At 34.8% G+C, this 23,804-nt stretch overlaps 1 protein-coding gene across 1 annotated transcript in view; it reads left to right on the top strand.

The window, feature by feature from the left end:
- The window catches only part of SPAG16 (sperm associated antigen 16), an 891,247-nt gene that overhangs the window by 450,869 nt on the left and 416,574 nt on the right, over nt 1-23,804 (top strand). The window contains exon 12 of the mRNA XM_046644878.1: nt 23,041-23,226. Within this exon, the coding sequence (XP_046500834.1) occupies nt 23,041-23,226 (186 nt within the window). The remainder of the gene's footprint in view (nt 1-23,040; nt 23,227-23,804) is intronic.

Here is a 23,804-nt window from a genome sequence, read left to right as displayed (position 1 = left end):
AACTTGGAAAGAAATATTACAGCTATCAAAATCTGGTGAAGAGTAGAAGTTTAACAATTCTAATCTCTATGAGCTCAAACTGGGAATTTGCAGAAATGGTCTAAAAGTAAAACGCAATATTTTTCCTATTTTAAAAAACTTGTAAATTTTCATATAATTTGATACCCACAAAAGAGTTGTAAATATAGTGCAGAGAGTTCCCTTATAATCCTCATCTGGTTTACCCTAATAAATGTTAACATCTTACATAACCATGGCACAATTAACAGAACTAAGAAATTAACATCGATGCAGTCTTAACTCAACTGTAGTCTTAATCAGATTTTTCCAGTTTTTCCACTGATGTAGTTTTTCTGTTCTAGAATTCAATCCAGGATCCGTTGTTTCATTTAGCTCTAATTTACCTTTCGTTTCCAATCTATGGCAGTTCTTCTATCTTTCCTTGTCTTTCATGATCTTGATATTTTCGTAGAGTGTTGGTTTTTTGTAGAATGATCCTCAAATCGCACTTATCTGATGTTTTCTGTGAAGATAGCTAGATGATTTATGTGAAGAATAGCAGAGAGGTGATGTGTCCTCAACCCGTCATATCAGGGGATGAAACATTTAACTTTAAAAATATTGGGGCTGGCCCAGTGGTGTAGTGGTTAAGTTCACACACTCTGCTTCGGTGGCCTGGGGTTTGCAGGCCTAGGTCCTGGGTAGGGACCTAGTGATGCTCACCAATCCACACTGCGGTGGCATCCCACATAAAACAGAGGAAGCCTGGCACAGATGTTAGCTCAGCGACAGTCTTCCTCAAGCAAAAAGAGGAGGATTGACAGCAGATGTTAGCTCAGGGCCAAAATTCCTCACAAAGGTAAAGAAATAAATAAAAATATTAACTACTCATACTTTTCATATATTTTTCATAACATAGAGTGGAAGAAAACTGTACCTGAAGTTCAAAAATTCCTGCAGTTTAATTCCTTGTTTTCTTGAGTGAATTCAGGTAATAGAGATCTTTAGCAAAATCTTATACTAGTGTATAGAGTATGATTTTTATTTTGAGAAAATTATATTTTGTTCTATCTCTATTTTTAGCTGCATACATGTAAAGAGAGAAGTCTAAAATGAATTTGGGGAAATATTGACTACAGGTGTTCCTCGGTGGTGGAGTTTGTGTATATTATTAAATTATAAGTTATCTTTTTTCACTTGTTCTATGTATCTTCTGTTTTGTTTTATTTTTAATTTCCTATAATGAGATTACATAGTTTTTATTTAAGAAGAAATTAAATGTTTTTGAGCATATGCTTTTTCATTTTGTGTTTTTTGGTTGTCTTCAGATCTCTCAGAAAAATAATTCAGGAAAAATACAACTAAAAGCAGTGTTTGTCTTGAAGATACAAGGATTGTCAATGCTTTGCATAGACTTTTATTTCCTTATCTGTAGTTCTAAATTTTCTACAAGGAACTTGTATTACGTCAGAAATATATTGCATGTATAACTGTTCTCATGGGCTAAGAACCTGGAAATCCTCAAATGGGAGCCAATATTCTCAAGGGACAGGCCTCAGTTATTTGGTAGATTGTTAGTTTCTTCACTATATTGTCACATTCTTGAGAGAAAAGGTAGTTGGTATCTTATTTATATTGGACCTTTGATGGCTAGCAAGATGGCTAACATAATAAATACATTCTTTAATATTTGTGGAATTGAATTGATACCCACTGAGAAACCCTGCCCTTTAAAGGACCCGCCATAAAGTGGCACTCTTCATTTAAAGGCACATATGAATAATCTCTTTTTCTTTTTGGGACATTTTAGCAATCAGATATATTACTCAAGGCTTAAAAAATTCTTGCTACGAGTCCCATATTTGAGAATTTCTGTAAAATCTTATATGTGAACCAGACTATCTTGTCAAAGAACAACCACCACCCATTGGGGTAAAACAAATCCTTCTGTAAACCATTTTGGATCAAACTTATTGGGGCTTTTAACTTAGAGAAATCAGTTAGTTTGAGTCATCCCCTATTGTCTTTTGATGGAACTTTGGGAAAGGTTTGCCCAGAAAGTGATTAATATAAAAGAATGTAAATAAAACAGCCATGTCAAGTTCACTGTAAGTTGTCTGAAGAAAGTGTATGTTAGCAGAAGGAAAGTGTTCTTCATGGAAATTGTGGAGCCAAGAGCAAAGATTTGTCAGTATAGTGAGCGAGCTTCTTCTAGAGGAGAGGACGTGTGACGGGCACCTTGTATAGTAACAGTAATTGCATCCACACATCATAGATATGAAACAGCTCAGCCTCTTTTGCCTAATTTCACAGTCACCAAACAATATCCTAACCACAAACTGGTTTCCATTTCAGACTCTAAGTTTGGAGAGAGAATGTGACGATTTAGTATTCTGGCTTGCCAAGCAGCTATATTTTGTACTAAAATGGTCATTATGGTTTATTTTTATCCATGTCCTATGAGTTAGTTTAGAACAAATTAGTCTTTTCTGCCTGAATTACCCATGGTCCACCGTAGCGTCTTCCCCGTCCAACCCCTGACCCCAAGGGATGCTGCGCTGGGAGGCTCTTGAGCAGCCCACCAGGCTCTCACATTGACATATTTTCCCTTTTAGCAGATAAAACTCTGCCTGTCACAGTTAGCATGAGCCTGAACTTGAAATTTTAATCTTTCTATCAACCATTACCTTTTAATTTTTAACTTTTTCAAGCAACCACTTTCTGCCTTATATAAAGTTTTCTGCTTAACTGATGCCAAAGATGGAAACAAGGTTCTCTTTGCCCTATCCCGAGGTACATTTCTCTGAAACATGAAGAAAACTGAATCAAACATGAGCTTTCACTCATCATTTTAAGCTCTGTGAAATGCAAACTTCTTTGAGAAGACAATTACGTGCTTCTTCCTGTCCCACAATATTGTGTATCTGTTCACAACATCGTACACTAGGAAAACTCATGTTAATCTGTGATTTCTTTATTTTTCCGTGGGAGTTATTTAACAATGCTCTCATCCTCTGTCAAAGCTCCTGTTGGGAATACTGTTTTAAAACTAATTCTTTTTCATGTATTTAGATTTTTTCAGTGCAGTTATTTAAGTATTTTTACTGCTACTATATACTTAATTGTGAGATATTAATGAAAATAATTTTTTCTTTTGTTTCAGGAATTGTATTTGTTAGTATATTATTGATTTGCCCCTTACTTATATGTTACAGCTCTCAGATATTTAATTAGAATTATCCTCAGCTTGGCCATTTCTGAATGCTTTTGAGAGGAGTTATGTAAATGATTGTCACAGTAAAAAATTAAATTAGATTACAAACTGGTCCTGAGATTGTACTCAATTGAGGCTATTCTTCGTTGACTGGCAGTCCAAGAGAATTATCTTCATCTTAGTTGTTAGTTCTTTAGACAAACAAATATTTAATGCATATTATACATTATATATTATGCATGGTATATATTTTATAATTGCTATAGTCTCAGTAATCAGTTCATATATATTTACATATAAATATAAATTAAATATTAAATATATGAATGCATGCATGTATAAGTATGCATTTATATGTGTGTATACACATATATATACACATATATAATTATTATTGGTTTTTTTGCTAAATTATGTGAAGAGTAAATTTGCTCTGAATTCTATTTTAAGGAAATAGTTCATTAGTTCATTTCAGGCAGACATTTTAAGACAGCTTCAAACAATCTATAAACCATACCATCTAAAAATGAAATAAATTATATTTAAAGGAAGGCCATGATTGAGAGTCAGGCAAGGGAGAGAGTTGCTGGGGGTAGGGCCAATTCATTCCTAATGATTCTAGTGAGGTGCTTGCTAGACTAGATTATAAAAGCAGATTTGGAGGAAAACACTTCCTCCCTCACTTCTACAAGGGGAAAATGCTAGTATATTCTTGAATGTGCAGAACAAAATTAAATCCAGTTCATAGTATTGAAATAGTACTTATATGAATGACCTATGATGATATACTGTTATTTCTGCTTTAAGGTTTGTTCTTTTTATTCTTAACTAATTTTAAAGAACCGTAAAATATTTATAAAGAACTGTAAGGGGTTTTAAAAAGGCCACACCTTAAGAATCTTCGCCTTATAAATTTCACAAGCAATATTTGCAATTCTTGAACAATTTTGCAGTGTGATTACAATGTCAATAAATGGCACTGTGCAAAGATAAAAACCATTTGCATCCAGATTTGAGGTAAAATTACCTCTAAAAATAAACAAAACGTTTTAACTGTATGTATAAAACGCCAACTTAACGACACTCTCATTATAGGACATATCATCTAAAAGACTCCTAAACTCTCTGTAAACTATTTACTTTGCATATTTTACCACTCTGAGAAAACCTCAGGAGAATTATTCAGACATGTAGTTATTATATTAAACAACCAAGGAAAACTTGGGTTTATGATTATATTTCCTTGAGCGGCAAAATCGATATTTTTTCCCAATGAAGTATCTTTCAAGGTAGGCAAAATAGTAGTGCTGAGAACAAAATATTGTCTCATGAAATTTATCTTTCTTTTTAAAAATTTAACACCTACTTATATAACCTCTACCAAATCTGAAAGCTTGAGAAAAATAGACATAGAAATCTTTCTATGCAAAGCTTCTACTCTGTGAAATGTTTCAACTTTATATCCGAATATAATATTACATGATCGTAAAGTGTTTCATATGCTCTGAATATACAAATATTAAAAATCCCCTATGCTATTATTTGAAAAATGAGATTGTTGAAGAATAATTTTATAGTGTGACAGGTAGTGTATACAGGTGGAATAATTGTAATAGGAATACATTAAGATCATTAAGTAATTTGCTTTGTAATTATCTTCATGAATGTTCTGCAATTTCAGCAGACCAACATCAGCCATAATTGGCATCTTTCAAGCCACTTGAACAATTTCCAGCCTTATAAACATTGGCAAGTTTAGTGAGAGGGACATTTTTAGAAAATTTCTAAGCTAATGACTTGAGTGGCATTGTTAAATACTAGCAGGTTGTGTGAGGGAAAACCCTAATACAGAGATGTGAAATTTAAATAGAAAAACTACCATGTTAAATGTGAAAGGTCATATTATTAGTAGGTGCTATTTCCATTTCAGTAGTCTTATTGTATTTCTCAGTAGCTTTCAATTATTTATTTGCACCACGAAAGGATTGTTCAGGATTTGAAAAGTGAGTAAATGTGTATGAGGTGAAAAAACACAATTAGTTCTTAGTAAACAGTCTATTATAAAGCTGAGAAGTCTCAAAATTGGGTAATGGAATCAAAAGCATTTCCGTTTTACTCTTTCCAATTTCCAATGTCATCACAAAAAACACAACAATTTAATCATGAATAAGAATAATTTAAAATGACTTTCACTTGTTATTTTGGTAGACAGAAAAGACGGTTTTACTTCTATTTATATTTCTTCAATTATTTTCTTGACTAGTATTCTGTGTGTAGACAAATTGTATTGTCTCATTTGTTAATTACTTGTTTATTCGTTTTTCTTGTAGGATTATTTTCCATTTGAATGAACCACTTAAAATATGTTTCTCTTTTTAAGACATATTAGCCATATTTTGTTTTGTTTATTTTTTTCATTAAATTTCGGTATATTGAACTTTGGAGCTTGCAATTTTTGTCAACATTTTTGGGGTGAATGGAGGCATTTTTTCCATGAACATAGAGCTTAGAAAGTCATTCCTCACACCTACAATTTTATTAATATTCCATTCATTTATTCTAGTTTTCCAGTGTATTTTTTAAGGCTTTATTTTTTTACATCAGTTTTAAGTTTACAGTAGAATTGAAAAGGAAGTACAAAGATTTCCAAAATACCTTCTATCCCCACATATGCATACCGTGCCCTATTATCAGCATCACTTACCAGAATTGTACATTTTTTTTTTTTTTACCAAAGATTAACCTACATTCACATCATAATCACCAAAAGTCCAAGGTTTACCTTAGGGTTCACTCGTTGTTGTACATTCTATGAGTTAATATAGAAGTTGAATGACATATATCCACCATTCGAATATTACACACAATATTTTCACTACCCTAAACATCCTCTGTGCTCTCTCTGTTCGTGTGTCTCTGCCCCCCAATTCTTGGCAACCAAAAAGATCTTTTTATTGTCTCAATAGTTTTGCCTTTTCCAGAATGTCATATAGTTGGAATCATATAGCATGTAGCCTTTCAGACTGGTGTTTTCACTTAGCAGTATGTGTTTAAGTTTCCTCCATGTCCTTTCATGGCTTCATGAGTCATTTCTTTTTAGCATTGAATAATATTCCATTGTTTGGATGTATCAACGTTTATTTATCTTACTGAAGGACGTCTTGGTTACTTCCACCTTTTGGCAATTGTGAATAAAACAGTTTTAAACATTCATCAGCAGGTTTTGTGTGGATATAAGTTTTCAAGTCCTTTGGGTAAATACCAAGGAGTCCCATTGCTGCATTGCATGGTAAGAGTATGTTTAGTTTTGTAAGAAACCACTAAACTATCTTCCAAAGTGGCTGTACCATTTTGCATTCCTACCAGTAATGCATGAGCATTACTCTTGTGCCACATCCTTGCCAGGATTTGGTGTTGTCCGTGTTCTGGATTTGACCATTCTAATTAGGTGTATAGTGGCATCTCACTGTTGTTTTAATTTGCATTTCCCTGATGATGTATCATGTGGAGCATCTTTTCATATGCTGATTCGACATCTGTATATCTTCTTTGATGAGGTTTCTGTTAAGATCTTGGGCCCACTTTTTAATCAAGTTATTTTTTATTGTTGAGTTTTAAGAGTTCTTCGTATATTTTGGATAACTGTCCTTCGTCAGATGTATCTTTTGCAAATATTTTCTTCCAGTCTGTGGCTTCTCTTGACTTTATGTTTTGCAGGGCATAAGTTTTTATGTAAATGAAATCTAACTTATCTATCATTTCTTTCATATCTTTGGCATTATATTTATAAACGCGTCACCATACCTAAGGTCATCCAGGTTTTCTCCTATGTTATCTTCTAGAAGTTTTCTAATTTTACACTTTACATTTAGGTGTATGATCCATTTTGAGTCCATTTTTGTGAAAGGTGTAAGATCTGTGTCTAGACTCACTTTTTGGTGTGTGGATGCCCAATTGTTCCAGCACCATTTGTTGAGGAGACTGTCTTTGCTCCATTATGTTGCCCTTGCTCCTTTGTCGAAGATCAGTTGGCTGTATTTATGGGGACCTCTTTCTGGGTTCTCTATCCTGTTCCATTGATCTATTATTTGTTCTTCTTTCACCAATACCACACTGTCTTGCTTACTGTAGCTTTAGTGTAAGTCTTGAAATCGAGTAGTGCCAGTCCTCTAACCATATTCTTCTTCAATATTGTGTTGGCTATTCTGGGACTGTTGCCTTTCCGTAAAACTTTAGAATCCGTTTGTCAATATATGAAAAATAATTTGCTGGGATATTGATTGGGATGGCATTGAATCTATAGGTCAGTTGGGAAGAGCTGATATCTTGATAATATTGAGTCATCTTATCTATGATCATGAAATATCCCTCCATTTATTTACTTATTTGCTTTAATTTATAAGAATTATGTAGTTTTCCTCATATACATCTCATACATATTTTTTTAGATTTATACTTTAGTATTTCATTTTTTTGAGTGTCCAGTGTATTTTTAAATCAGGTTTTCTTTAGAGTATTTCTCAATTTTGATATATTATGTTTGATTTTTAGATTGTTGATATTTTTCTTTATATTTTAAATTTTATCTTTTTAAAGATATTTTTAAATATGCAGAAATATAAATTAAAAAGCATAATAACATAATTTTACTTATGTCTATTTATGACATTAATGGGCCACCACTAAGAATCTCTAATAGTGCCACTATAAATAAAATTTTAAAATCTACTTGTGGGAACTTTGAATAGAAACTAAAATGAAGAAGCCTGTCATTTGTATGCATGCTGTATGTCCCTAGATGTGTTAATCCTCCTATTAGCCAAAGTAAAACATTTAAGTAATATTTTACAGTTTTCAAAGTTCCTTTGTCACTGTTACATATGGAGGCACAAATCATGTCACCCAGTAGACAGATCTGTGGGTAAAGCCATTCTAGAATGATCTGACTGCAAACTGACCCAAGTCCAGTGTGCCAGCAGAGGTCACTCAAATTCATATTCTTCTACTCTCCTGATGAAACATGTTGAGAATTCCTTAGTTGGTATTTAAAGAAAAAAGGGTGGTTAAAAATAATACAATCATGCTAACTTTGATATAGCGAACAGTAAGTTAACATCGATGCATATCTGGTTATGCTTTACAGCCAGATTTGAACACCAATATGCCCTCAATAAGTGCACAACAGTAATAATCAGGTACCATTTGGTTCTAGTGCTGCTTCCTATGCCCGCTGTGTTTCTGCAGTCTTTACTTTGAATCTTGCAATAGAATTTCAAACTTCCTCATCACCTTTTCCACACCCAATTATTTTATATCTATGACCTTGTTATTTTTTTGAATATCGTAAAAATGTGATTTGCCTTTATTTTTGTTTCTTCCTCCACATGCATTTCCTTAAGCTTTCAGTATTATACTATTTTATTTTCTAGAGATTTCTTCCTGGAAGTGTCATGCTGTCTGTTCTTAGTCTCTGGCTAAAGCTTATGCATAGCTCTAGTGGGTCACTCCCAGTCACTGAGCTCATTGCACTCTGTGCTAATCCATATCTTCAAATGATGTACATCTAATTTCTAATTCCAGCTTCTGCTGTAGCTACCTGTTTCATAGCCAGTAATTTAGTCCTTACATGGAGTGTTTGCACAGTGGGGGTTCGCATTTATTCTGCTCACAAAATTCCATCTTTTCTGCAAGAAAAGGCTGATTTCCTGGAAGACAGCAATGTCAGCAATCATCCTAAAAGACAATGCATTTCTTGTCCCTGAGTTACTTTTTTATTTCTTTAAAGCAGCATGCTCCATGCAAGTAACAACTCCTTCAAGACTATTGTATGGAGAGCCACAAATTTTACTTCTCAGAGCCCCAAACTGTTCTGTGAGTTATGTTTTGGCAAACACCCTTAGTTTGATACACACTACGGAGTCACAGTAGAAAGATATCACTTCTTCCTTTCAGAGATGAGAATGCTAATGCCCAGAAAGACTAAGTTTGTTTTACAAGCAACAAGGTGTTTAAATGGCAAAGATGTGAATAGAACGTAAGAGCTCTAACTTCTGCTGATACTCTAGTTTACCTTGTTTCCAGAACGATTAAGAGCTGTTGAGTACACCTGAAAGAACTTATTTACTTACACTTGTAAATCTCAAGGTGTAATTCATACAGTTCGAAAATAAACTAATGCCTACCCTGATGGTTATTAATTCCTTGGTATAGCCCTGGTAAAGGATATCTGATCTACAAAGACTCTGGAAATTCAGGTGAAATCTGTGCTGTTTTTCTAGAGTTTATTATAAATGTCATGGAGAATCTGCTGAGATCATATCTATTGTCCCCCTGTCCACTCCACTGATTTTATGCTGAAACAGATGACCCTCCTAGAAAGACTCGCAAAACATTTTGGTGATTATGAAATCTTCGACAGAAAATTAGAGGACCTGGGGATACATATGTTGTTACCATTGCTTCTTTCTTTTATCCACGCTTTCAGGAATAGAGGGATAGGAGAGGTAAATAGCTGGCTTTAAACATGATTTAAATTAGTGGACTTTATATTTCTGAAAAGTGGCTTCATAAACTGAAATGCTCATTTGGGTTCCTAGGTAGAAATACAATATAGCTCAGAATATTAGAAATAGCTTTGTTTGTCCTGCAGCAAACTGATCTTATCAAGAAAATTTCAACCCGAATGTGAGGCTAGTTATTAGAAGAAACAGACCTATTATGGAAAGGAAAATAACAGTTGGAAAATGAAACATGAGAAGTAATTAGTGAAAGGGTAGGAAAGAATATCTAATACTTCAAGAAATAGAAATTAAGCAAAATGAATCTCATATTTTAAAGTGTGGAAATACGTATGATCAAGATTTGAAGAGAGAGGATACAAGATTGGAATAGAGTAATAGAAATATATGCCCTGCTCACTAGAAACGGACCAGTAATGAGTCGAGGTAGCATGGACATCAGCTTCTTAGGTCTCCACGCCCCTCTACAAGGAAGCAGCATGGAGAAGAATATTTGGGTCATAAAGAGAAGAGATGAATGGAGTGCCATTTCTAGGACATGATAGCTTTCCTTCTCTACTCTGAAGGCTATTGAGTGAAAGAGGGATAATGTGAATTCTGAATGATGCCAATGATTATAACTAAATTTAATGAGGGAAAGTTTTATATAGAAGAAAATAAGCTTGGTAAAAAGAAGACTTTCTAACAGAGCTACTCAAAACTAAATGAACTGAGATCCCTGTTACTAGATGTGTACATAGAGGCTGGGCAATGAAGGGATAGCATATCAGTAGAAATAATTAAACTGAGGGATATGTGAGTAGATTAGATGGATCTAAGGGCTCTTCCAGCACTGAGATTCTAGAATTCTGCAATATACTTAGACCAAGATAGTATTGAATGTATCCTAATCGTCATTATAATAAAGCCAATTGTGGAAGACATCTTCTTTTATAGCAGAAACGGAGGCACCGTTTCTTGTGGAACCAGAGAGATATCCTGCTCATATCCATTGCCAGACTTTTAGACAGTGTGGATTTGGCAGATGTGGATCATGAAAAATCTGAGCCCAGGATTTAATGTTCCTTCCCAAACATACAAAGAAAATCTTTTTCTAAATGCACTTTCCAGACTGGGTGTAGGAAATAATTATTTGGAAAATATTTTCTCAGTTTCATTTAGAACTTTCAGAAGTCTCTGAAAAGCAATGTTCTTCACTACACTTCTTATCTTATTGCAGCTATGTGCAACAACTCTTGGTGCCAAAGCAGAACCTGCTGAGAAAGTATTCCATTCTACATTTAGTCAGAGGCTTCAGGTTATGAAATATGTGTCCTGCCTCAGTCCTCCTAAGACTTGAACTCAGCATCACACCCATGTGTTTTGGTTACCACGTACTCTAGAAAGTCGGAAAAAAGTACATTGGAAAATTCTGCAATTCAGAACTTTTACTAACTCAGATCAGAGGTCAAAAGAAGGTGGAGAAGTAGCATTACGGGGGTGCTTTCCACTGGAAAAATGACATGTCCCCATTCATTACAATCTAGACTTGGAGAAGTCCTTCAGCAAAGTGGAAAAGACAAATGTTAGGCTGAGTCCTTGCCTTGAGACTCATTTACCAAAATCTGGGAATGACTATGATTATAAAAAGCATAGTTCTCAAAATAACTAAGTTCAATAATTAAATGCAAAGCAATGATAGAAATCCCTATCAATTCTCTAACATATTTTCTCTTTTCCCTCCAACAAAATTGGTCTTCATCATGCTTCCGGAGTTATCATCCTAAAATTGATATCTGATTTTCTTACCTACTCCTCTTAAAACCCTTTAATCTCTCCTGAGAGCCTGCAGACTAAAAGTCTTTAGGACTGTAGGAAAGGCTTTTTATTATTTGACTATTTATATATTATGACTAATTTTTCCATTATGCTTTTCTTCTTAAATGCAAAATACTTAAAAATCTCTAAATATGCCACAATTTCCACATGCTAAGTTCTCATCCTTTCTCCTTTCCTATTTTCACGTTGTGAACACCTGCTTATGCAGACAGATTTTGTTCATGTGTTCACCTTCTTAAAGCCTCATGACCACCTTCCAAACCTAGAAAATTGATTATACCCTTCTCCGTCCTGTCACTATATCCTGTATGTCACCTATTAAAACACTTATGAAAATATTATAATTAATTGATTATATATTTGTGTAAACTATTAGACCATGAGGTCCTTGAGGGCATAGTTTATTGCAGTCGCATTTGTATCCATACCACATAGTACATTTTGTGAATTTCAAGTTATATTTTATACCATTTATTTTCCAGAGGAATTTAGAGAACTTGCAAATATAGGAAGATAAGTTTTTTGAGAGGAAATCAAAGTGAAGGATAACGTAGAAAAGGTAAAATAAAATGAAGCCAGGAGTCAAGTTAATATGTAAAAGGCATGTAATCTATCTTAAATCCTTTGTATTAAAAGTTGGCTACATGGACATTAATCAATTAATAAAAGCCATAACATAATGTTAATTTTTTTTTTGTTTGCTAGAGGGAAGCTTCAACATTGGGCCTAAGGATTCTAACAGTCAACAAAAAGAAGCAGACCTAGTCAGCTGTGTGGTTTTCATTGTTAATAAGAAAAGTCACCCCTAAGCTGTTCAGCAGCTATTCCTGTTAGAAAGACCCGAAGGGCATTTCACCATTGGGTCCATATTAAGAGGATATGATACTCTGTATAATATACAATCTATAGAGCAACAGCCTTGATAACAACCTTTCAATAATACTGATTTTCGTAGTGTTGTACCTTATAAATTTCCTTATTATAGGGCAATGGAACAATATCACAGGTAATTCAGTAAAAGGAAATCTATGGTGGTGAAGGCGAGGTAGAAAAAGTGATTTCTGAATGTACAACGTTCTGACTGTCATAATTTAATCCAAAGAAAGAATCTAAAGAATTTGAGGAGTATGTGCACTTGATATCCTTTATATCCTTTGTATCTCTGGCAAATAGTGCATACCCAATAGGAACTGAATAAATTAATGAACTTAAAAAACAAAATAGTCTAATTATAGCATAGAACTGGTTGGAGACCCAAGCGCTAGAGAAGAAGTTGGGTTACAGAAATTGCCTCAGAATGTAAGCAGACTCGGTGGTGTGCAGGGCCAAGTTCGCATGTCGAAAAGTTCTGGTATACACGGCAAAAAAGTCATTCCCAATAAAGAGTGGCCTCTCTGTCCTATTAGCCATGTGAATACAGGGCCGAAAACAGACCAGGGGAGTGGAAACGGAGAGCTTTTGCCATTGGAGCTATAGGAAGGAGGCCTGGGTCCTGGTCTGAATGAAAATGAGGCATGTCCTCTCCTGGAACGTTGTGAGAAGAAGGGGTAACAGCCGATCTTCACATTCTAGGCCCAGAGAGAAGATAGTCTTAAATTCTGCAAAATGGTAGCACTGAGACTATTAGCAAATAATATGTCTCTGTAAAATGGAATTCAGACAGCTTATGGAATCTAATTTAAAGGCATTCATTATCTGTGGATATGCCAAAGAGGAAAGAACTAGGTAAAGCAGAAGTCCACAAATTCTGAGAGCTTGAGAACAGAAAGCAAACAAGAGAAATCAGCAGAATACCTAGTGAGTGAAAAATACTACAGAAAAAGCCAAGTAGGAAAGGCGCCTAGTGTCAGAGGTGAGATTGCAATTCAGACAGGCCTCTTTGATATCTTTCTGTAAAGGCCTGAGGAAAGAGAGGGAACTAGTCATTGGTTTTCTGGGAAAGAACATTCCAGGAAGAAAGAAGAGCAAGTCCAAAGGCCTTGTGTAGTTAGAGCAGAGAGAGAGAAGCAGAGCAGAAGGAGAAAGTCAGAGTGGTAACTAGGTGGTGGTGGGTGGATCGTGTAGGGCCTTGTTTCACAGTTAAGATTTTAGGTCCTCTTACTCTGGGAGAGGAGAAACCATCAGAGAGTTTTTAGCAGAGGCGCAACATGAACAGGATGTTTAAAGCTTCTGTGCTGAAAATAGATTGTAGAGGGTTAAGGTGAGAAGCAGGAAGACCCGCTAGGAGACTGCTGGTATAATTCAGACCTCAGGCTTGGAATTTGGTACCCTAACACCACTCTGCTATGTCCCCTATTGTGATGGTCCAAAGATTCAATAACCTTGACTTTTCACTAGGAATAGAAGATGCATTATTTCTGCAACTTAGTTTATGGGAGCTAATTATTTACTCACTGAAATTTTTATGTTCTGCATCTTTCCAGAAAAGATATGAGGTAGATGGGGGATATGTTATTTTCCTGAGGTTTTATGATAATATCCTCCAACACAGCCTGAACTTTTATTTGTATTATAATTCAGGCAGAATTCAGAAGGAAATAATTTATGTCATAAAATAAAGCTTCTTTAAGAAAAGAAATATCTAAATAAGACGTCCAGTGGTAAAATGGGACATAGGATCCATTTGCTTACACTTTTTTTGTATTTATAAACCCTGAAGAAGTAGTGTTTGAATTATCCGCTAGAAACAGCAATTTATGGGCTATGTCATATTCATAATTGTGTTTCATTCATTGATTCATTGATTCAACAGCTATTCATTGAGAGTCCCCATGTGCTAAGTACAATGCTAGGCATTGGGGATAGAGCAGTGAATAAAAAACTCCTGCCCTCATGTATGTTACATTCTATTGTCAAGGAGACAGATGATGAATGAAAAAAAGGGACTTATAGTTTAATAGATGGTGATAAGTAATACAGTGAAAGGAAACAAAGAAAGGCAAAAAGCTGAGGGGATGCAATATTTTAAGTGGAATTATCAGAGATGCCCTCCATGAGAAGGTGAAGTTGAGGAAAATGTCGTAACTGAAGTCATGGAGTAAGCCACAGGAATAACCGCAGGAACGGCATCCTAGTGCCAGAGGAAGTGTGTGCAGATGTCCTGAGGGGAGCATGCTTGGTGTGTTTGAGAAACACGGGGGGATGCTGGTTCGAGTTGTCTAGTACAGTGTCCGAAGCATTGTAACCAACTGTGAAATGAATGAATGAATGTCTTGTGTCTTGAAACCTTTCAGCACTTAGGCTAAATTCCAAATACCTCACCAGGGCCAATAAGGCTCTGAGTGGTCTGGCCCTTCCTACTTCTTAGGTCTCCACTTTTACACCTGCACCCCCCTCCCATTCTATCTCCTGCCCCCCTCCCACGCTGGCATTTCAGTCCCTTGAACAAGTCATGTCCTTCTAAGGGCCTGTACCCTGAACTTTGTGCTCTGTCTAAATATTGGATCAAAAGAAATCTTCAAATGTAGAGGTCTTGAGATAGCTGAAAAAATTTAGATTTAATATCCTGAAAAAAAAAGCCTAAGGTATGCATAGAAACAATAAGAAAGGTTGAGAACAACATTTTTGTAACTATCAGTATATATCAAAATATTGTAATTACCCAAGATTGTTTTTCAAGAATATCCAATTTTAATGTGTCACATACACACATACTAGAGATACTCAAAATTATGCTGGATGCAATAAGAAAGCTTAATAATAAAATAATCATTAACTAAATAATAAAATAATTAATAACTAAATAATAAAATAATACAAAAGATTTAAATCAATACTTGAAAGTTTGCATTCTGGGGACATCTCTACCTTATTTCCAGGACAACACCATTATTCATGATCTCCACATAAAGTTTCATGAAATAACCTACCAATTTCTATTCTTCTGCATCTACAACCTAAAATATAACATAAAGGCAAAGGATAAAACAGAATAAAAAGAACTATTGACATGTTAGTAGTTTTATAGTTATTTTTCTTGCCTCTGTACCAAGATGTCTTGTTATACATAAACTTTTTCGTATATATTCAAACCTAACCTATGAAGGCTATGCCAATCTATTAGCACAGATCTATTCCAATTAAAGTCTCTCCTCCTTTATTACATATATCATTCATGCATTCACTCAATAAATAGCATGTCCTATAAATACTGTATGCCCGGCCCAGGGGAGTCAATGATAAGCAAAACAGATGTACTCCTTTTGCTCATATAGTTTAAGTAGCTTAATAAGTGCAATGATCAGGAAGTATTGGTCACTTATTTCTCTGTCATTTCTACTCTCCACTGTACCTGCACCTTACGATTTTCTACACCACAGGTCTTGGTACAAGATGTTCCTCATCCTCATCATCAGGCTTCCTTGGATGCAATCTAGAAGGAAATTTAAACATTATTATATAGAGTTCAACCCAATGAGTGTTTCCTAGTCTCTATGTCTACAAAGTTGATGGTAGATCAGTGGTTGAAAATCCCCGACCAGCAGGTAGTGTGAATGAGAGAGGCGTGTAAGGTGTGAAACAGCGGCAATGGTGGGAACTGTGTTGATGTGGAAAGTCCGTGTCCTGTAAAAGGGGAACGTGCTGCTCAGCTCCAGATGATTTTGTTCATGTCACTTCATTTCTGAGATGCTCCAGTTAAAAAAGAAGCCAGAAACAAAATACCATGTGGGCCAAAATCAAGCACATTTGAAGGTCAAGTCTGGTCCACTTGCCAGCTTCTTGCCATTCCTGTGTGAAAGATGAAAAGCTGAGCCGCAGATCCAACTGAAGCTTCTCAAGCAACTGACAGAGGTGACCCTGGGGCCCAAGCAATACCCTCATCCAGGGAAGGGCAGTGGTTTTCCAGGCAGGCAGGGAAGGCCACAGTGTGGAGGTTGCCCTCCTCTGGGCTGTGCTGCATGCTCCCCTTTTGCACTCTTCTCCGCCCTGGTTTTCACTGAATTTAAAGGAGACTTCTAGAGGCCTTGTGCAAGAAACAATGGTAACTTATTGCAAATATTCCCAGGGCTTTGCTGACCATAATTAAAATTTATTTCAATTTTCTGTGTTTCTCTACTTTATTTCCTCTTTGAATTCAGTCTTGTTCTGTAATCACACACTCTCTGAACTTCTCTGAGCTATTTGGGCAGCAGCTCTTCTTTCCTGAACTCTCAAAGCTGCTCTCTGCTTTTGCCACGGTCTGTAATATTTGCGTGTAGTGCTGCCTTCTCAGTTTACTTTGTTTGTGGTTCCTGGTTAGTTCCAGTTTTCTACACAAAAAAAAGGATGTATCGTTTGTGAATGAAGGCAAGGACACCTGAACATGGGCACCGTTTACTTCAGAAAACCCACCCGAACCATTCCCCGCGTGGGCTTACGCTTACCTTACTCTGCTCTGTCACGGTGCTCTCCCCACCAGCCCTAATGCAGCCAGCAGCTCTGTATCAAAGGCTAAGGGTTTAGAGTAACTTGTATGAAAGCATTCTCAGCCCTTTTGTCTCAACTTTTAACTTCAAATGTTTGGGGGACTCTCACAAACCAGGCACACTAAAAGTATTATAAACATGTCAATATTTTTCAAGTAATCTAAATTCTAAATGTAAGCTTTTCTAGTATAATCATTTTATGAGCTCAGTGAAATCAAAACTATTTATTATATGGATACAAAGACAGTGCAAGAAAATATTTTCATTTAATTAGATTTTGTTTAGATACCATTCTGCTACGTAAAATAATACATACATGTTCCATGGTAACTGAGAACGTTGTGACTGATAGTCCTTTTACAAATTCAAATAGTCTCATTGAATAGATAGACACAAGTAGATGAGACTATAATATAATGGTCATAATTGGATTCCATTCTACTTTTTATGGAAATGTGGCTAAGCAATTCCAAATAAAAACTGAACTAGAGATGACAAGAGAATCTTTTTAAAAAATAATCTCAGGTTTGAATAGTACCCAGAATTAAAAATGTGCTTTTGTAGGAATTCTCTTATTTGATCTTCAAAACAATGCTTTAAGTTAGACTGAGCAGAACGTGTCATCTATATTTCCAAATAAAGACAGAAAATTTCAGAGATGTTAAATGTAAGTGTTAAATGGCCCGTCCAAGGTCCTATGGGTCGTCTAGCAGAGCCAGAATGAGAAGCCAGCCACGTCTCCTTGCTTCTACACTTTCCACTTCCTGCTGTGTGACATGAGAGGCATTGAATCTTTCTTCTCTACCCCTGTCTCACGGCACAGTTTAGCACCTTACTTTAAAAAGAAGTAATTAGTGGGGCCGGCCCCATGGCCTAGTGGTTAAGTTCGATGCATTCTGCTCCCGGGGCCCAGGTTTGGTTCCCAGGAGCACAGCTATACCACTTGCCTGCAGCCATGCTGTGGTGATGACCTACATACAAAATAGAAGAAGATTGGCACAAATATTAGCTCAGGGTGAATCTTCTTCAGCAAAAAAACAAACAAACAAAAACAAATAAGTAGTGTCAATTTGGGAACTGCAATATATTTAATTCCCAAAACTAAAGTCATTTTCACCAGTAACAAACTGTAATATTTCTTCAGTAATATGCTAAAGTCTGAAAAATGTCCATAATTTGCATAAAGAACATGCAAAATATGGAATAAAGAAATTATAGGAAATGTAAAGTATTTCTAAAGATAATTGATACTTATGCTTATTGTTTGCAAAGTATAAATTGACTTGACCCAAACAAATTTGATATGATTTACTTTTGGACTGTTCATAAGTTGCAAAAAAACTCATGTTAATATAAATATCTTTTTATGAAAAATACATATAATTCCCAAAACAAAAAAATTAACAAAAAGAATGATACTACCTTATACTTTTGTAAAATCTCTTTACTATTGGGCTTAATAGATTTGTCATCTTGAGGGGCCTTTTTCTTTTCTTTTTTTTTCAGCCTTAGCAAAGATTTATTTTATTGGTTTTTACAAAGAACTGCTTTGGTCTTTATTGATCTTCCATTGTATTATTTTATAGCATATTTTTTGTAAACTTAAAGTCTCATGCTTAGCAGAATGATTTTGAGACTGTCTTCTTTTCATTGTAAGAAGTTAAAAAAATTGATGTCTTCAAAATACTATTTTGATTTCACTTCACAGTTTTGACATGCTGTGTTTTTACTGTTTTAATTATTATCAAACATCCACTATTATTTCTTCTTTGATATGCAAATTATTTAAACTGTTTTAAAATTCACATATATAGGTTTTAAAAATGTATAATTTTGTTATTCATTTGTAACAGTTGAATTATGATGAGAAAATATGATGAGAAAATAAGATAACAATTATGTTAAATTTGTTAAGACGTGCTTTGTGGCTTACCTTATTGTCTCTTTTTATAAATGTGCTTGAGAAGAATGTGTAGTCCCTAATTATTTGGTGAAGGATTTTATATATGGCCATTAAGATTTTTAATTTTTATTCCTTAAATATTCCATATCTTTATTTGTATTTTGAATTAGAAAAAGAAATTGAGAGGTGTGTAATTCTTTCACTTTGACCACAGTTGGTTATTTTTGTTTCTATGGTTCTAACACTGTTACTTTTTATTAGTTAAGATGCATTTAGTATTTTTCTATAATTTAGTTTTTAAACCTTCCTAGGAATGAAACATTTTGTCTTTATGTAGAGACTCTCTCTCTCCCTAATAACACATTTGCCCTAAGGTCTTTTTTGTCTGATGTTAACACAATCAGCCCTTGGTATCAGTGGGTTCGGCATCCACCAATTCAACCAGCCACGGTTGGAAAGACCTACAATGGTTGCGTCTGTACTGAACGCGGACAGACTATTTTTTCCTTTCGTTATTCCCTTAACAAGAGAGTATAACAGCTATTTACATATCATTTACATTGTATTAGGTATTGTAAGTAATCTAGAGATGATTTAAAGTATACAGGAGGATGTGTGTAAATTCTATGTAAATACTACACCATTTTATATAAGGGACTTGAGCGTCCTCAGATTTGGGTGTCTGGTGCAGGTCTTGGAACCAATCCTTTGTGGATACTGAGGGATGACTGTGTATCCACTTCATCTTTATTTTCATTTCCGTTTGCCTGGGTGTCTTTTCTTCATCTTTTTTTTTTTTCACTATCAACCTTTTTAAGTTCATAGGAGTTTAGCATGCCTCGTGTAAACAACATATAGCAGAATTTGTTCCTTTGTAGCCAAACTGAAAAATACCGTTTTTTAACTTCCAGTTTAGTCCATTTGCATTTATTGTTTTTTTGCTTGAATTTCTACATTTTTCAATTTTCTTTTCTATTTGTATAACTTATCCTAGTGCCTTTCCATTTCTTGCTGTATTTTGGATAGAGGTTTATAATTGTTAGCTATTCTTACCTATTTCTTTTTTCTTGTATTGGTCTAGAAGTTATATACTGTATTGCTGTTCTTATAGTGGTTACCCTTGACATTTTACTATGCAGGCTTAATAAAGTCTAAAATTTATCTGCATATTACCTTCCCTTCTGAACAACACAGGAACATTATTGTCAATATTTTTGTTGTCATTTTCTTAATTTTCATTTTTTCAAGCACTATTTATGTGTGCAAATATTTGGATATACCGACATGTTTACCAAATTCTTTGTTCACCATTCCTTCGTTTCAGATCTTCCTTCTAGGATCTTTTTGTTTTTCCCCTTGAAATACATTCTTAGTAGTTTCTGTAGGGGAGGGCTGCTTTGTTTAGCTGAAGATATATTTTCCTGTGTTTTGAGAGAGATTTTGTTGATTTTAGAGTAAGATTATTTTCTCTTAGCTCTTTGAAGAAATTCCAGATCTGCCACTTGCCAGCTCTGTGATGTTGTTCAAGGGTTTTGAAGATAATAATGGTGCCCATTCTGCAGCATGGTTGTGAGTATCAAATATAGGAAATGTGCTTAGTCGAGTTTCTAGCACATATTAAGTTCTAAATAAATAAAAATACTTTTCTATCTTTGTCTTCTTATTATTCTTCTAACTCTCGTTGTTGCCTATGGTGCTCTGCAGTTGACGGAAATTTATTTAAGTGAAGATTTCTTTTTGTGTGCACTATTTGTTTTGCTTGGTATATATTTTTCTTCCTGAAGCTGTGGTTCTAAGTCTTAAATTTTCTAGTTTCTGTAAATTATCAAGCTTTAACTCATTGAATGTTGCATGTATCTTTTTATACTATTCTCTTCTGAGATTTTGATTGGAAAAATATATTTTTTTATTCTATCATCCCTATTTCTTAACTTATATACTGTTATGGACTGAACGCCTGTGTCCCCCTAAATTCATATGTTGAAGCTATAATGCCCAATGTGATGGTATAAGGAGGCCGGACCTTTGGGAGATAATTAGATTTATTGGAGGTCATAAGAGTAGAGCCTCATGATGAGATTAACGCCCTTACAAGAAAAGGAAGAGACATCAGAGCTTCCTCTCTCTCTGCCGGGTGAGGACAGAGCAAGAAGACAGCTATCTGCAAGCCAAGAAGAGCCCTTACCAGTTATCAAATTGGCTAACATCTTGATCTTGGACTTTCTAGACTCTAGAACTGGGAAAAAGAAATTTCTGTAGTTTATGACACCAAGTCTATAGTATTTTCATGTAACAGCCCAAGCCAACTGAGACATATACTGTTTGCATTTGCTAGTCTATCTATACTCTAGGAGTGGTAATTTTTTTTTTTCAGATTTATCTTCCAGTTCACTGGCTCTGTCTTTTGCTGTGTCTAATCTGCTATTTAGCTCATCCTCTGATTTCTTTATTTCAATAATTGGATTTTTAAAGTTTCTAAATGCTCGATTTTGTTTCAGATCTGCTGATTTATTTTATAATCTTCTCTTGCTTGATAATTTGTATTTTATCTATTTCTTTATACATTTCATTCACAGTTATAATTATATACATTGTAATTATCACAACTAGAGCCCTTCAGAGTATAAGTCTTTGTTAATTTCATCACCTCACTGGCAGTCATGTTTTGTTTTCCCTTATGTGTTTGGTAACTTTATTTATTTATTTAATTTTTTAACTTATTTTATTTTATTGTAGTAACATTGGTTTATAACATTATATAGCTTTCAGGTGTACATTGTAATATATTTTGAATTCTGTGTAAATTACGCCTTGAGAACTTCTTCACTCTATCATCCACCTTTCCTGAAGCACCTTTATGCTATTCCTTTCCAGTGGTTGTTTCTCCTCTGCACATAAAAATTTAATTTTCTCAACATAAAAACAAGCAAAAAAAGCAAACAAGCAAAACAATGGTCTTGACCCTTCCATTCCCTCTCTTAGAAATACTGGATGCTGTTTCTTCATCATTTATAGCATAACTTCATTCATTCATTCATGTATTTATTCAAACTGGAAGCCTTTAATGAGCACTTCAGTTGTTCAATCATAATGCTTAATGCTGTAGAATCAGAGAGAGGAAACACAGTTCTCCATCAAAAACACAGGGAAATAACCAGTTCATTATATTCAATGAGAGAAAAGTTAGTAAGAACACATAGAAGGAGCATGCAATGCAGAAGGATGTGGAGAAGATAATGGAATTGAAATTTTCCTGAAGTTAATGTTTTACCAAAAAAACCTAGATGTTTCTGCTCATGTCATTGACACCCACTCATTTCTTAAACTAGCTTTTGTGTCCATTACTTGAAAGCCACTGCTTTTTTTAATGTCTACTAATGACCCAACTGGAAAATCCAATGACTCATCCCCAACCACCCAGCCCTTCAAGATCTTTCACCTCTTGTGATCTAGCTCAAAAGCCCCCTTGTTCCTGACTCACTTCCTCCCCCATCATCCAAACTGCACTCCTGGAGCTTTTAATTAATCCAATCAGAAGAATGCTGACCCACATTTTTTATTGTATTATGTTTTCAAAATTGTCTTATCCTGCATCTAAATTTTCATCATTCTGGGGCTATATCATCCACAGAGCCTAATACACAGCTCCAACACAACACATGCTAAAAAAAATTATGATTTAGTGAATTGACCTAGAAGAATATGGAAGAATTAATCTAGAAAGTGTGCAATGGCAGATTGTCTCCTCAACTTGAATTACTAAACAATACAAGTAAGTATCTAATTGTGTAGACTCAAATAAGATAATGACATTCAGGCATTTAGATATGCCATTAAAAGTAAAAATAACTCAGGGCTGGCCCCATGGCATAGTGGTCAACTCCAGCATGCTGTACTTTGGTGGCCTGGGGTTTATGGGTTTGGATCCCAGGCATGGACCTACACCACTTGTCAAGCCATGTTGTGGCAGTGACCCACATACAAACTAGAGGAAGATTGGCAACAGATCTTAGCTCAGAGAAAATCTTCCTCACCAAAAAATAAAAAATAAATAAATAAATAAAAGTAAAAATAACTCAGATACACACACACAAATTATTCACAGAATATACCATTCATAAAAAGAAATTAATTATAATTGATTTTTTTTAACAAATTACTTTTTTATGTCCTTGCAAATAGTGGCAACAAGTTGGCTACTTCAAGTGGTGACACTACAGTTAAATTATGGGACCTGTCTAACGGCAACTGCATTTTGACCTTGGAAGGACACAACCATGCAGTGTGGTCCTGCACTTGGCACTCCTGTGGTGATTTTGTGGCTTCTTCCTCACTGGATACAACTAGTAAAATCTGGGATGTCAATAGGTAAGAAGTACTTTAAATATTATTAACCCTCTATGTTGACAAATATACATGGGTAATTTTTTTCTCCTCGATGCTACCACTGGGAAATATTAAAAAATACCCCAAATTGTCAGTTGGTAAAATCGCAGAGAGCTACTTAAATAATCTCTGTGAAATCCATTTTTAACTCCATTAATCTTTGTTGATATAATGAGGCCTTTGTAAATGTAGGTCTCAAGATCAAGCCTATGTAATAAGATTAGAATTGCTTCATTGGAAAACTGTTTGTTTTAAGGATAGAAAAAATTCCTATTTTACAGAGTTAGGTTTTCAGTTCTCCCTTCCACAGGATTGCTATCTCTCTCTGTTATCAAACTAACAATTTAATAGACATGAATATGACAGAAATAATTACTTGCTTTATGCTTAATTTTGATATAATATTTTCCTCAATTAAATGCTTCTTGGCAATTTAAAAATTGTAAGAACTAATGAAATTTACTGTATGCAAAGGCATAAACAATATCATGTGGATGTAGAAGTTTTTGTTTTGATCTTAGCTTAAGACAGACAAATCTATTATGTTTATAGTGTAAAAA

This window comes from Equus quagga, chromosome 17 (assembly GCF_021613505.1).
Source record: "Equus quagga isolate Etosha38 chromosome 17, UCLA_HA_Equagga_1.0, whole genome shotgun sequence".
Lineage (NCBI taxonomy): Eukaryota > Metazoa > Chordata > Mammalia > Perissodactyla > Equidae > Equus > Equus quagga.
Note: the sequence above shows the minus strand (reverse complement) of the source record. Positions and strands in the feature narration are given on the sequence as shown.